This window comes from Nuphar pumila, chromosome 10 (assembly GCF_984573655.1).
Source record: "Nuphar pumila chromosome 10, dmNupPumi1.hap1.1, whole genome shotgun sequence".
NCBI lineage: Eukaryota > Viridiplantae > Streptophyta > Magnoliopsida > Nymphaeales > Nymphaeaceae > Nuphar > Nuphar pumila.
In genome coordinates, this window is record NC_143258.1 from 99,617,283 (window position 1) to 99,629,443 (window position 12,161).

General features: G+C 42.7%; 1 protein-coding gene across 2 annotated transcripts; it reads right to left on the minus strand.

The window, feature by feature from the left end:
• LOC149827553 (jasmonate ZIM domain-containing protein 1-like) lies at window positions 1–3,475 on the minus strand. Of its 2 annotated transcripts, none has more exons than XM_090019465.1 (5): window positions 3,011–3,475; window positions 2,024–2,135; window positions 1,278–1,464; window positions 1,106–1,163; window positions 1–422 (listed from the first exon to the last, which is right to left on the minus strand). In XM_090019465.1, the coding sequence occupies exons 1-5, from the start codon at window positions 3,325–3,327 to the stop codon at window positions 251–253; spliced, it is 846 nt and encodes a 281-aa protein (XP_089875591.1). In that variant the 5' UTR covers window positions 3,328–3,475; the 3' UTR covers window positions 1–250. The 2 variants fall into 2 exon arrangements, with proteins under 2 accessions (XP_089875591.1, XP_089875590.1); XM_090019464.1 differs by having other exon boundaries at window positions 1–425.
• Window positions 3,476–12,161: the final 8,686 nt, after the last annotated feature.

The window sequence follows — 12,161 nt, forward strand, 5'->3', positions numbered from 1 at the left end:
TTCATGAAAGAAATTATCACAAAGGACAAATAAGTACACGAACGGCCAACCACAAAGCATCCCATACAGTAAAAAGGCAGGCAGAAAACACCATGTGATGTTAAGCCTGGTCTAAGACCTACACAACGACAGAGGAAATAGGAATATCAGAAAGCAAAAGCACTTCAGCGAGTTGGTGTGTCCGCAATAATATAACACAGTAAAAAGGTGAGGATTAGAGCTCCTCTAAAAGAACCCTTCAGGAGAAGTCTCAGCCGGCTGTCTTAGCTGCTGGGTTCATGGAGGGATGCTGGTCTGCAGGGCGCTCTCGTTTAGTCATTTCCGACACTGGGAAGCAGCCCAGCTGGTTGCGGCCCATCTCCGCCGCTGCCTTGCCATCCCCTTCTTTCATTGCGCTACAGTAGGGTGCCTTGCTCGCCAACCTGCTAAAATAGAGGAGATTGAGAAAGTGAGCAAACCAAGAGTTTGTACCCCATGACCAACGGGTGTGTGTGTGTGTGTGTGTGTGTATGTGTGTGTGTCTTCAAACTGTCGGTAGGAGTTGCCAGTGCATGTGTCCTTGTGGTGGGAAGTTGCAGGTTCAAAAACGTGGTTCTTTGAATAATCACTGGTGGGGGCAACGCAAACACAATGCTCTCTTTCTGCTAAGCATGAAGCTCCACCGGATGGTCATCTTCAAGCTAAATATGGTCATAAACTGGTGTGGTGATTCTGGTGACTGTGATCAGGTGTCACACGACACCATTTTTTCACACCAACAGGTTACCGTGTACTGTGTAGGGCCTAAATCACCCCCAACCCAAAGGAGATTGAAGTTTGGGTCAGAAAGCACAACCAGACACAGAAGCCAGTTTCCAGAAGGACCCAGCCCCCACTCAAAGGCCAATATGCAAGCCACCACCATCACTACCACTGCAGCTGAATTCTATTTTTCCAGTTGCTATCAGGTTACTATATGCTCGCAGACATAACAATATTACGAAGCAACCAACTGAGAAATATGGATAATACTTTCCTTTAACTTTCATTGTTTCATGGCTTCTTCATTGTTCTGTGGATTGTAGTTTAAGGCACAAATCATGATCGCGGGCAAACAATGTTTTACCTGTCCCGGCGTTTCTCTAAGAAGCGTTGAAATGAGTTCCTCCTCGCAATGGGAAGGTCTGTCATAATCATCATCATCATCAGATAAATGACTAGTTAGATAATAGTGGGATATAATGCTACATCATTGACCATAATAAACGTCATTCTGTGTGTTTCCAGTAGCAGATTACCGGATTGAGACTTGCAGAGTGGGACAGTTATGGTTGGATTGGGCAGGTTTGCAGCCAGAGCCTGATTTGAAGTACTCTGGAGGGAGGGAGAACGAGTCAGGGCAGGAACGGTCGTTGCAGTTGGCTCCTCCACATTCTTCTTTGGATTGACAGCACTCGCAGCAGCAAGCATCACGATAGCTTGGACCTTTTTTTTTCCAAATTTCCATTAATTACACACCCACAAGTTTTTCAGACACGGATATATAAATGCAAGCATGCAACTGATTATTAATGCACTACAGGGAAGCAAAATATATGCATTACATTTAGATGAGTGATGAAAACATGCTAAATGGTTTTTTTTTTTTGCTTTATTTTTAAAATTTGATCATACCTATGTGATCTATGAGTTTGATTTTATAGGGATCAGCTCTTGGAGTGTTTGATTCCAAGACATGAATAGGTTTTAATAAGATTTAAAAAATCAATGACCCAAAATCTTTGAGGCTACAAATATAGTTTTGTCATTGTAAAATCATGATCTAGGAGTTGATTCCTAGCAAATTGATCATGCTGAACACGTCTGTGAGGTCAGAATTCCGCAAAAAACATTGAAAAACCTAAAAAAACATATTTAGCATGATTTCATTACTCATATTTAGAGTCCCTCTGAAAAGAAAGAAAGAAAGAAACAGTAGCAAAAAAAAATAGCAACGCGAAGGAACAAAGAAAAAAAGAAGAAACTTTAGGTTAATGGCAGTCACCTTTTCTGCTGGGATGTCATCAAAAACGTTTACAGTCCCACCATAGAAAATGGTGAGCTGGGGGGGATGGTTGCAGTTGTGCCGTGGCGGTTGCAGTTGTGCCGTGGCGGACCTTCAAGGCAAAATAATTATTAGTTAAGAATTTTACTAGACTAATCGGCAAGCACGGCACAAGAAGATTAATGTTTTTGTTAAAAGACTGAGACGAAGAATTGCGGTTAAGCAGATCTGCACAGGTCAAGCTATTTATAACCCATCAGGTTGGTTGGTGGTTAGGTGCGGAGACGATGGGGGTCGGTCCATGGTTTTTTCTTCCTTTTGCCACATTTGGCTCAATGAGTTTAAGGGAGATAGTGCATGAAGCAGTCCTTCAGCTCTGATAGGCAGATTATCTCATCTTCCCTCTTTTCTTCTCATCTTATAAACCGCCTCCGGGATCAGAGACCTGGTTGCAGTGGTCTTAGCCTGCTGTACTTATGGCCGTTGTCTGGGCACCATAAAACTCCGTGGGCGACCCTTTGTCCCCAAAGGAACCTCTTCATGCTTATCCTTGCGGAAGGGGTTGCCCACATAGAGACTCCCAACTTGGGTAAGGGGGGAAAGCTCCCTACCCACAAGCCCAAGAACATGTGGGAAACTCTTGGGGGTCTTCTCTTCCCATCTTGGTGGCTGTGTGGAGTGAACAAGGATCATAACAATAACAACCCAAATTTTGTTCTTTCCTTAAAAAAAAGCCCAAATTTTGCTCTCAGAAAAAACAATGTCTGGGAAAAGGGTGATAAGGCTTGCAGGATGCTGTCCCTATGTAGCTGGACTTCAAGAGGGAAAGAACGTGACCCACATGTGACGGGATGAAGACTATGTAGTGAGGAACGAGGGGAACAAGGAAAGGAAGGGCTGCTTGTTTTTGTTTCCTTCTTCTTTGCCACTTTTTCGCTAAATGATGTATAGAAAACCAGATTGGGAGTTTTGGGATGGAAAGGGTACCTGCTGGGTTGGGTGATGGGGGCGGAGGGAGCGGCAGCGAAGGCGGTGTTATGCTTGAGAAACCAGCCGAGCTGCGCCATCTGGTTGGCGTAGGCGTCGACGGACGCCCTGCCGTCCTCAAACCCTTCCTTCTCCCTCCCCCTCTCGCGGAAATAGCTGCTGAAGAGGTTGAAGCTCTCGCGAACGCTACCGCCACCCGCCACCTTCGGCCGATCTCCTTCTCCGAAGCCGGAATTCTCCGTTCCCGGAATCACCTCCTCCTCCTTCCCCGTCCTCACGATGTTCAAGGGGACAGACCCGTCCATCGTCGTCATCATCTACCGACGCCACCAACTTCGCTGATTTCTTCTTCTTCTTTTCTCTTTCTTTCTTCTCTCTTGAGATCGAGAAAAAGAACACAACGTTTTTTTTTTTTTTTCTCAGGTTCTCTGAAAGAGAGTAGACAAATGCCGAGTTAAGGTGATCAATAAGAAGGTAGGGCAAGCAACAGGCGATTGATGAAGAGAGAGAGAGAGAGAGAGATAATTCACGCACGTGCTCGTACTTTGGCCAATATATATTTTTCCAATATCAAAGACCAAACGCGGTAAGACGTGGAACCAAAGTAAGGTGGGGCCCGGTTGTTGGCCGCACCCTTCTTTTTTTTTAATCATTTTTCTCGCCGAACAATACCTTGCTTTTTCCCTTTTTCTCGCCAAACAAATGTGCCAACAAAAAACTCGCCAAACACGTGACTTCATAATTTCGTCCGTAGCTAGGGATGGCAGTGGACCGGGGGAAAGCGGGGCCCCGCCCCGTTTGGACCGGGAATGAAGGGTATGAAACGGGGATGGAGGCGGGGACGAAGGTTAAAATCTATCCCCGTCCGGGGGTGGAGGCGGGGATGGACTGGCACGTTCCTCCGCCCCACCCCGGCCCCGGCCCATCCCCGTCCCGGCCCCGCCCCGCCCCATCCCCGCCCCCAACCTTTTATATTTTTACTGTTTACTAACCCTAACTTCCTTTCCTAATTTCCTAACCCTGGAGCCGCCGAGCCGGGCCGTCGCCTCTTTTCCTTCCCCATCCGCATTATCATTGTAGCCGGACCGTCGCCGACCACCGTTGGCCGTCGCAGGGGGAGGCCTCCACCCTCATACTCAGCCTCCTCTGCAAGCTCGACGGGAGGGCAGAGCTCTACCGAGACGTACCCCTCTCCTACCTCTTTCTTACGAACAATCTTCAGTACATCATCGTTAAGGTGCAGAGCTCCGATCTCCGACTCGTCCTCGGCGACGCTTGGGTGCGAATGCACACCAAGAAGCTTCGACAGTACGTCGCTAACTACGAGCGCATGGCGTGGAGCGAGGTCGTGACGGCCATGGCGGAGATGCCGGTGGTGATCGATGCCGAAAGCGGGAGGCGGGCTTTCAGGCGGTTCAACTCCGCCTTCGAGGAGGCATACCGGGCGCAGACTGCGTCGATTGTGGTGGAGGTCATGAAACGGGGATGAAGGCAGAAACAGGGACGGGGCGGGGGTGGAGGACATGAAACGGGGATGAAGGCAGGGGTGAAGGATAAAATCCATCCCCGCCGCGGAGGCGGGGCGGGGGTGGAGGATAAAATTTTGAGGCGGGGCGGGGCCCCGCCCCACTGCCATCCCTAACCGTAGCATCTGGGGTTCGAACTTGCAACGTCCCAACACAAAGTGACGTCCGCTAACAGGTCCTGCCAGACAAAGGGAGGCCTCGTTGGTTCTTCCAACAGAGATTAGAAAACAATATATAACGCATTATAGATTAGTTCGAAGATTTATCCTTCCAAATGTGGTCATATTTCCAAACAAGATCACCATCCATCTGCATATTGTTGTCATCTATACAAATACCTCTTTAAGAGGTTGCTGTATAATCTGGTTTGCCACTCCCTTCAATGGGGTTATCTTATCATGGAGAAAAAGTTTGTAACAGTCCCTGGATGGTAGTGGACTAGGGTAGGGGTGGGGCGGACAAGGTCTCCGCCCTTGCCTCATCTTAAAATTTTGCCCTTCGTCTTCGTCTTGATCCTTGAAAGGGTTTTGATTTTAGTTTTCATTCCTCGTTTCATGTCCTCCATCGTCGGTCTAAATGGGGCAAGGCTGGGCAAGACCTTGTTTCTCCTGTTCTTCCTCCACTTTGGCCTTAGAGTAGTTAAAATTAGAAATATATATATATATATATATATATATATATAGAAAGAGAGAGAGAGAGAGAATTTTATAATATGTATAAGGGTATACTAATAATTTTCTTAACGAAGATCGAAGACAGGATGGGGCGGGGCAGTGCGGAGGTATGCCATTCCTACCCTCAGTGATTTTTTTCTCAAATAGTAGGGAGAAAAAGTCAAAATTGGTACTCCATCACATGCACACCACCCATCTCCCTCTTTTAGATGATCAGTCTATAAGGGAGAAAATAGGCAGCCAACCAAAAGGCTCTGCCAATGACTGAGCTTAGGGGATGGCTGTGGATTGGGGGGAAAATGGGGTCCCGCTCCATCTCACCCTGTTTGGAATGAGGATGGAGGACATGAAACGAGGAATGGATCGGAGATGAAGATTAAAATCAAAACCCGTGCGGGGGATGAACTTACTATTGCCTCCTCTCACCCTTGAGAAAATTATTATTATACCATTATACATATTATAAAATCTTATATATATTCTTAACCCTAACATAAAACCCTTTTTCTAATCTCTCATCTCTCCTTCTTTTAACCAGCTGCACAAACTCTCATTTCTCTCATCTCCTTACTCTAAAAAATCAGGAAAATGAGGCTTCGCCTTGCCTTGTCCCGTTTAAACCGAAAATGAAGGACATGAAACGAGAAATAGTCTCAGGATAAACGACAAATGAACCAAAGATGGAGGTTAAAATCAAAACACATGCAGAGATGGAGGATAAAATTTTGAGATGAGGCAGGAGTTGAGACCTTGTCCCCACCTCCGCCCCGGTCCACTGCCATCCCTAATTGAGCTCCCAATGAAGGGTTAGCTGGTATCAGATCGAGCCCATCCCAGACGACGAGTAACCCAACACGTCAATTTGGTCCACAGTTATTGAAACCGGATCGGGATGAGTCTTCATATTATATGGACAACAACGGCGTTCTTGATAGCTACCCACCTTGGCATTTCTCGAGATAGGGCAGGTCACCGTGGTGTCTATCTCAAAAAAAAAAAATTTGTTGAAATGGATGGTCATCAGCAGCGGGAGCATGAAAGTGCCCCCGTATAAAAAATGAGATAATGTTTTTGTCTCGAAGCTATTTACAGGTGTCCCAGAAGAACGCCCTGTCCCAGCTGACACTGCATGACCTGCCAAAACGTCCCTCTTGTCCCACTCACGGAAGTGTTAAGGGTGCAGTCATTGACCCTATAATCTGAACAAACAAATAAAGTTAGACCCACCTCATTCAGCTACAGGACCACCCAGCTAAAGCAGCCGTTCCAACAAGGATAGCCTTAAAAGCAGATTCAATGAACCTGCCCACAAGGGTCGGTCCTTCCTGGACAGGAGCAACTGTGGTTTGTCACCTGAAATAAAACCACCATGGTTCAAAACCTCACGGGATGCATCCCTTACCACTAAGTCCAAGCTGAAAAAAAGGGTGGATCAAGTGCCATCACATGGCCTACTTTCTAAGTGCCTCTGAACCTGGCTGCCTTCCATCTACTTTTGGGCCCTACAACTGACATACTGTCTCAAAGTGTGCCATGTGATGCTGCATCATTGTTTTTGTCTTCTTTTCCTTGCAGGCAAGCTGGGGTTAGGCAGACCCCACCAGTTACACAACATATCATTGGGTTTTGAACTTGCAACGTCTCAACACATGGTGACGTGCACTAACAACTCCTACCAAACAATCGAAGCCCATGTAAAAAGATAAAAAAAGGACATTAGGTAATAAGTAGAATATTAATAAAAATCTGCTCATAATGGCTCCTATATGTGGATATCACAAGTTGACTGGGGGCCACATGGAATGTCGTTTGCTGTAAGGCCAAAAAATATAGGAGCCATTGACTGGAAGCCACACCTGAATGGCAAGGGAAAACCACAAAAGCCGTGCAGATGCCTACAAAAAGAGGAGTCACTGATGGAGGGTTTATCTTGGTCTATCAAAAAAAAAAAAGAAATAAAAAGAAAAAAAAGCCTAAAAAAACTTAAATATGAGAATAGGAGATGGAAAGTTAAGAAAGCGGAAAAAAATGGTGAAAAATGCAAGTAGTAAATTAAGATAACTTTTTCAATTACTGCAACCGAGAGCAAAATTTTGAAAGAAAATTTTTTCTAAAAAATATTTTTTATAAACAAAATTCCTCTACTTGAGCTGCCACAAGAAAGCTTATCGCATCTTTATCTTACTCCCACCCACCACCATTTTCTGGTCTCTCTCTTTGGGCTGATCCTCCCACCCACCGCCATTTTAGGTCGCTAGCTGGTGTGGTCAACCACCTCTCTCTCTCTTTCTCATTTTTTTTCATATTTTTCATTATTTTTTTCAACAAATGAAAATCTTTCTTTAGAAAAGTTAGCATATCAAAACTTTTCATGAGAATTTTTTTTCTTGCTTTCAAACGTGCCTAACAAAAGTTAGCCTTGTTTTGTTCCATCGGGAAAATTGTGGTTGTATCACTGGGTTGTTTTGGTATGCAGGGTTGGGAGGGGAATTTGGAACAACCTTATCTTGGAACTAAAATTTATTGTCATCAGGCCCTTCATATTGCGTATACCAATCCAGGATCTCTAGGCATTTGACTTAGGTCAATACCCTAGACCCAATTTGACTGGTTGTTTTAGATCCAAGAAATAAGGGTTAGAATAGTTATGGTTCAAGTTGTGTGTGAGCCAAATGGGTTAGAATCGGGTCACAAATCTAGTAGTGCAGGTCAGGTAGGTTGATTTTGGTTGTGTGTTGAGTCTAGGGGAGACAACGGGTTGGACCCCCACTAAAATGGATGTCCAAACCCGAATCCGACAAAGTGATGCAGGTATTAGACCTGGATTCGGGTCTGACCAGATTTTTCATAAGAAAAACCATACCCAGATCTAAATGAATTACATAAACCAGACCCGATTCATACCCGATAAAATAATACTTTTTAATTTTTGTACATTGAAAAAATACATATCTTAATTGAAACTCATGTCCGACTTGGATTTGGTATAAAATTCCATAAACCATACCTGACCCATTTAATAATCAGACCTCATGGGTCCGACCCGGATAGTTAATCAGCCCCTTTCTTTGTAACCAAACCTTGACCCTATAGGATCCAGTACATGCTGGATTCGGGTCATACCCGATCCATTGACACTTGAGTTAAACTGGGTGAGGTCGGTTGTAGTAGTTAGACCACATTGGGTGGAAATGGTAATGAAAATGGTGTGCAAGGCTAGGGATAGGTAATTGGTGAGGGTGGTCCTTGGGTTTAGCTTAATGTCCATATGGGGAGTACGTGGTTGGATGGATTGGTGCTGACCGAGTCAATGCAGTGTTAGAGAGAGATGTTGGTTTGGGTGTCAACTTAGGGTGTGGAGAAGAGAAATAGCAGAGGGTTTCATGCTAAGAGTGAGAGGAAGAGATTGAGTATGGTCAATTTCTGTAGACACTCCAATTTCGACTTGGAAATCTAAAATTCAAGAAAATAAGTTCAAGACATGGAAAACTAAAATTCAAGAAAATAAGTTCAAGATGAATCTTGAAACCCAGAAATTGCAGGAAATAAACTTAAAACAAACTAGAAGGTATTTATTTGATTTCAAATAAAACAAGAATTATTTGATTCTGACAGTGACAACAAAAGTTAGTGTCAAAACACGCTGGAATAGATAACCTTGTTGGCAAATCTAGTGAAACAAAATGCAAGAAGCGTACTTGAATTCGCCATGGATCGCAACTGCATGTAGGGAATTTGGCGTTCTCCTCAGCCAGTCGACGCCCACAATGAGCAGGACCCTTCCACGATATCAGAATGTGAAATTGTTTTGACAAGATAATTGCTATGAATAACTCATTATCTTCATAGCCTCCTAACCCCTTTATATAATGGCAGAATAAGACAGTTACATGAATGTGGTCTCTCCACATTCACGTAACTCTCACTCACTAACCCCATTATGTGGCCACTAATGTGACCCACTAATGACTGTCAAACCGGGTCACACTGTGGGTTGGACCCTTAACCCATAATGTCCAACATTCTCCCACTTGACCTATTGATACCAAAAGTGTACTAAATCAAGGTGTATACCGTTATCTCGATTTAATTCTTCATGTGGGTTCACATGCCACCCTTTATCACAAGGATGAATCATATGAGTCATTGATATGAACACTCCTTTATGAAATGTCATATTCTCATGTACTACACTACAATTCACCTTCAGTGCTTAAGCATGTAGAAAATTACCTTTATGAATAGGTTGGTCTCTCACCTATTTTATTGGTCCTTTAATATTGTTATTTTGCTATTCTCTCTAACCCATATGAGAGATTCTTTATGCAAAATCAACAATAACATGAAACCTTAGAGAATCAAAACCATAAACACAAATGTGATTAATAAAAAAGACCCATCTTCTTTACATGTTGGGAATACAATCCCGGTGCTAGCTCTTTAGTAAGGGGATCCATAATCATTTTCTTCGTCCCAATTGTATTAATACATACCAGATGATTCTTAGTCATTTCTTTAACAACAAAATATTTTAACTCTATGTGTCGACACGATGTTCAACTCTTGTTGTTATTTGAAAAGGACACGACTGCTTCATTATCACAAAAGATCTTTAGTGGTCTCTCAATAGAGTCCACTATACTAAGACCCATAATGAAGTTTCTTATCCAAATGGCCTGTGACGAAGTCTCATATAGAGCAATAAATTCTGCCTCCATGGTATGAGCAACAGTGGTAGACTGTTTTCCACTTCTCTATGAGACAACACCACCTGCTAGTAGGAAAATGTATCCAGTAGTGGATTTTCTACTATCAATACACCCACCTAAGTCCATATCAGAGTATCCAACGACCACTAGATGATCAACTTTTCTGTAGGTCAACATATAGTCTTTCGTTTCTTATAAATAGCGTATAACCTTCTTTGCTGCCTTCCAGTGCGCAATGCCTGGATTTGACTGATATCTACCAAGCATTCCTACAACAAATGCTATATCAGGTCGAGTGCAGGTCTGCGCGTACTGCAAACTCCCAACTGTCGAAGCATATGGGACAACATCTATCTGAGCCTTCGCAATATCATCATGAGGACAGTTCTTTAAGCTCAATTTATCCCCTTTCACTATAGGTGCTGAACAAAGAGAATAATTCTCCATCCCATATCTTTTAAGAACCTTAAGGATATAGGATTTCTGAGAGAGGCCAATGACACTCTTAGTTCTGTTTCGACAGATCTCGATTCCAAGGACATAAGTGGCCTCACTCATGTCTTTCATATCGAAATGAGAGGAAAAAAATCTTTTGTTTCAAGTAATAGACTCAAATCATTAGTTGCAAGAAGAATATCGTCAACATATAAAACCAAAATTATGAACTTACTCCCACTACACTGATCAACAATGTTTTTCAGTGAATCCAAAATTCATTATTACCTGATTGAACTTCTTATACCACTGATGGGAGGCCTGTTTAAGTTCATAAATTGACTTATTCAATTTGCAAACTAAGTTATTCGAGTCATCTATATTGAAACCAGGAGGTTGTTGCATGTATGCCTCGTCATCCATATCTCCATTCAGAAAGACAGTTTTCACATCCATCTTATGCAGCTCTAAATCAAAATAAGCTACGACGACCATGATTATCTTCAATGATTTCTTAGTTGAGATAGGAGAAAAAGTCTCATTATAATCAATGCCCTCTATCTGTGTGAAACCTTTTGCAACAAGCCTAGCTTTGTACCTCTCTACATGACCTTTAGAGTTTGTTTTGGTATTATAAACCCATTTACAACCAACAGGTCTAACTTCATCAGGTCGAGGTACAAGATCCCACACTTGGTTCTTTGCCATAGAGTCAAGCTCTTCTTTCATGGCATTAATTCAATGTGTTGATCTTTCACTTTCAATGGCTTCTGCAAATGTGAAAAGATCTTCATCAATGTCTATGAAATCATTTGACTCTTGTAAATACACAATATAGTCTGGATGGATAGCATATTTTCTGATTCTGGTGGACCTCCATACAGGTGCTACAGGTGGTTCAAAATGAGCCTCTGTATCTTGTTGTTGTTGTATATCCTCATCAACAACCAGATCTAGTTGGGATTGATATTCATTGACTGAACTTTCTCTTACATTATTTGAAGGAACAATGATAAAGAAAATTAGGTTTTTATCCTTAGCAGGCGTGAAACCTGAATCCTGCATTTCCTCAAAATCAATATTTTGAGACGCATCTATTCCAACAGAACCAGTTTCAAGAAATCTTGCTTTATCTGTTTATATTATCTGTGGTGTATGAGATGGACAATAAAACCTAAAGCCTTTCAATCTTTTTGGATAACCAATAAAGAAACCACTAGTTGTCCTAGGATCAAAAGCTTTTATATGTGGGTTATACAATTTAGCTTCTGCTGGACATCCCCATATGTGCATATATGACAAAGAAGATTTTCTACCTGTCCATAACTCATAAGGAGTCTTTTAAACAGACTTCGTAGGAACCTTATTCAGAATATGCACTGCTGTCCTAAGAGCTTCACCCCACAAGGTCAAAGAATGGTTTAAGTGATTCAACATCGCTCGAACCATTTCTTTAAGTGTACGGTTTCTTCTTTCAGCTACACCATTCTGGTAAGCACTACCAGACATGATATACTGAGGTACAATGCCTTTGTCTTTTAGAAGCCGCGCTAATGAACCTTCTTTTTGTCCCATCTCAGTGAAACGGCCATAATATTCACCACCTCTATCAGACCTGACAACCTTAATAACTTCACCTGTTTGTTTCTCTACTTCTTTCTTGAAGTCCTTAAAAACCTAAAAGACCTCTGATTTTTCAGATAATAAGTAGAGATACATATACCATGAGTAATCGTCTATAAAGGTGACAAAATATTTTTTACCTGTATAACATGGTAAAAAAAGGCTACACACATCCATATGCACT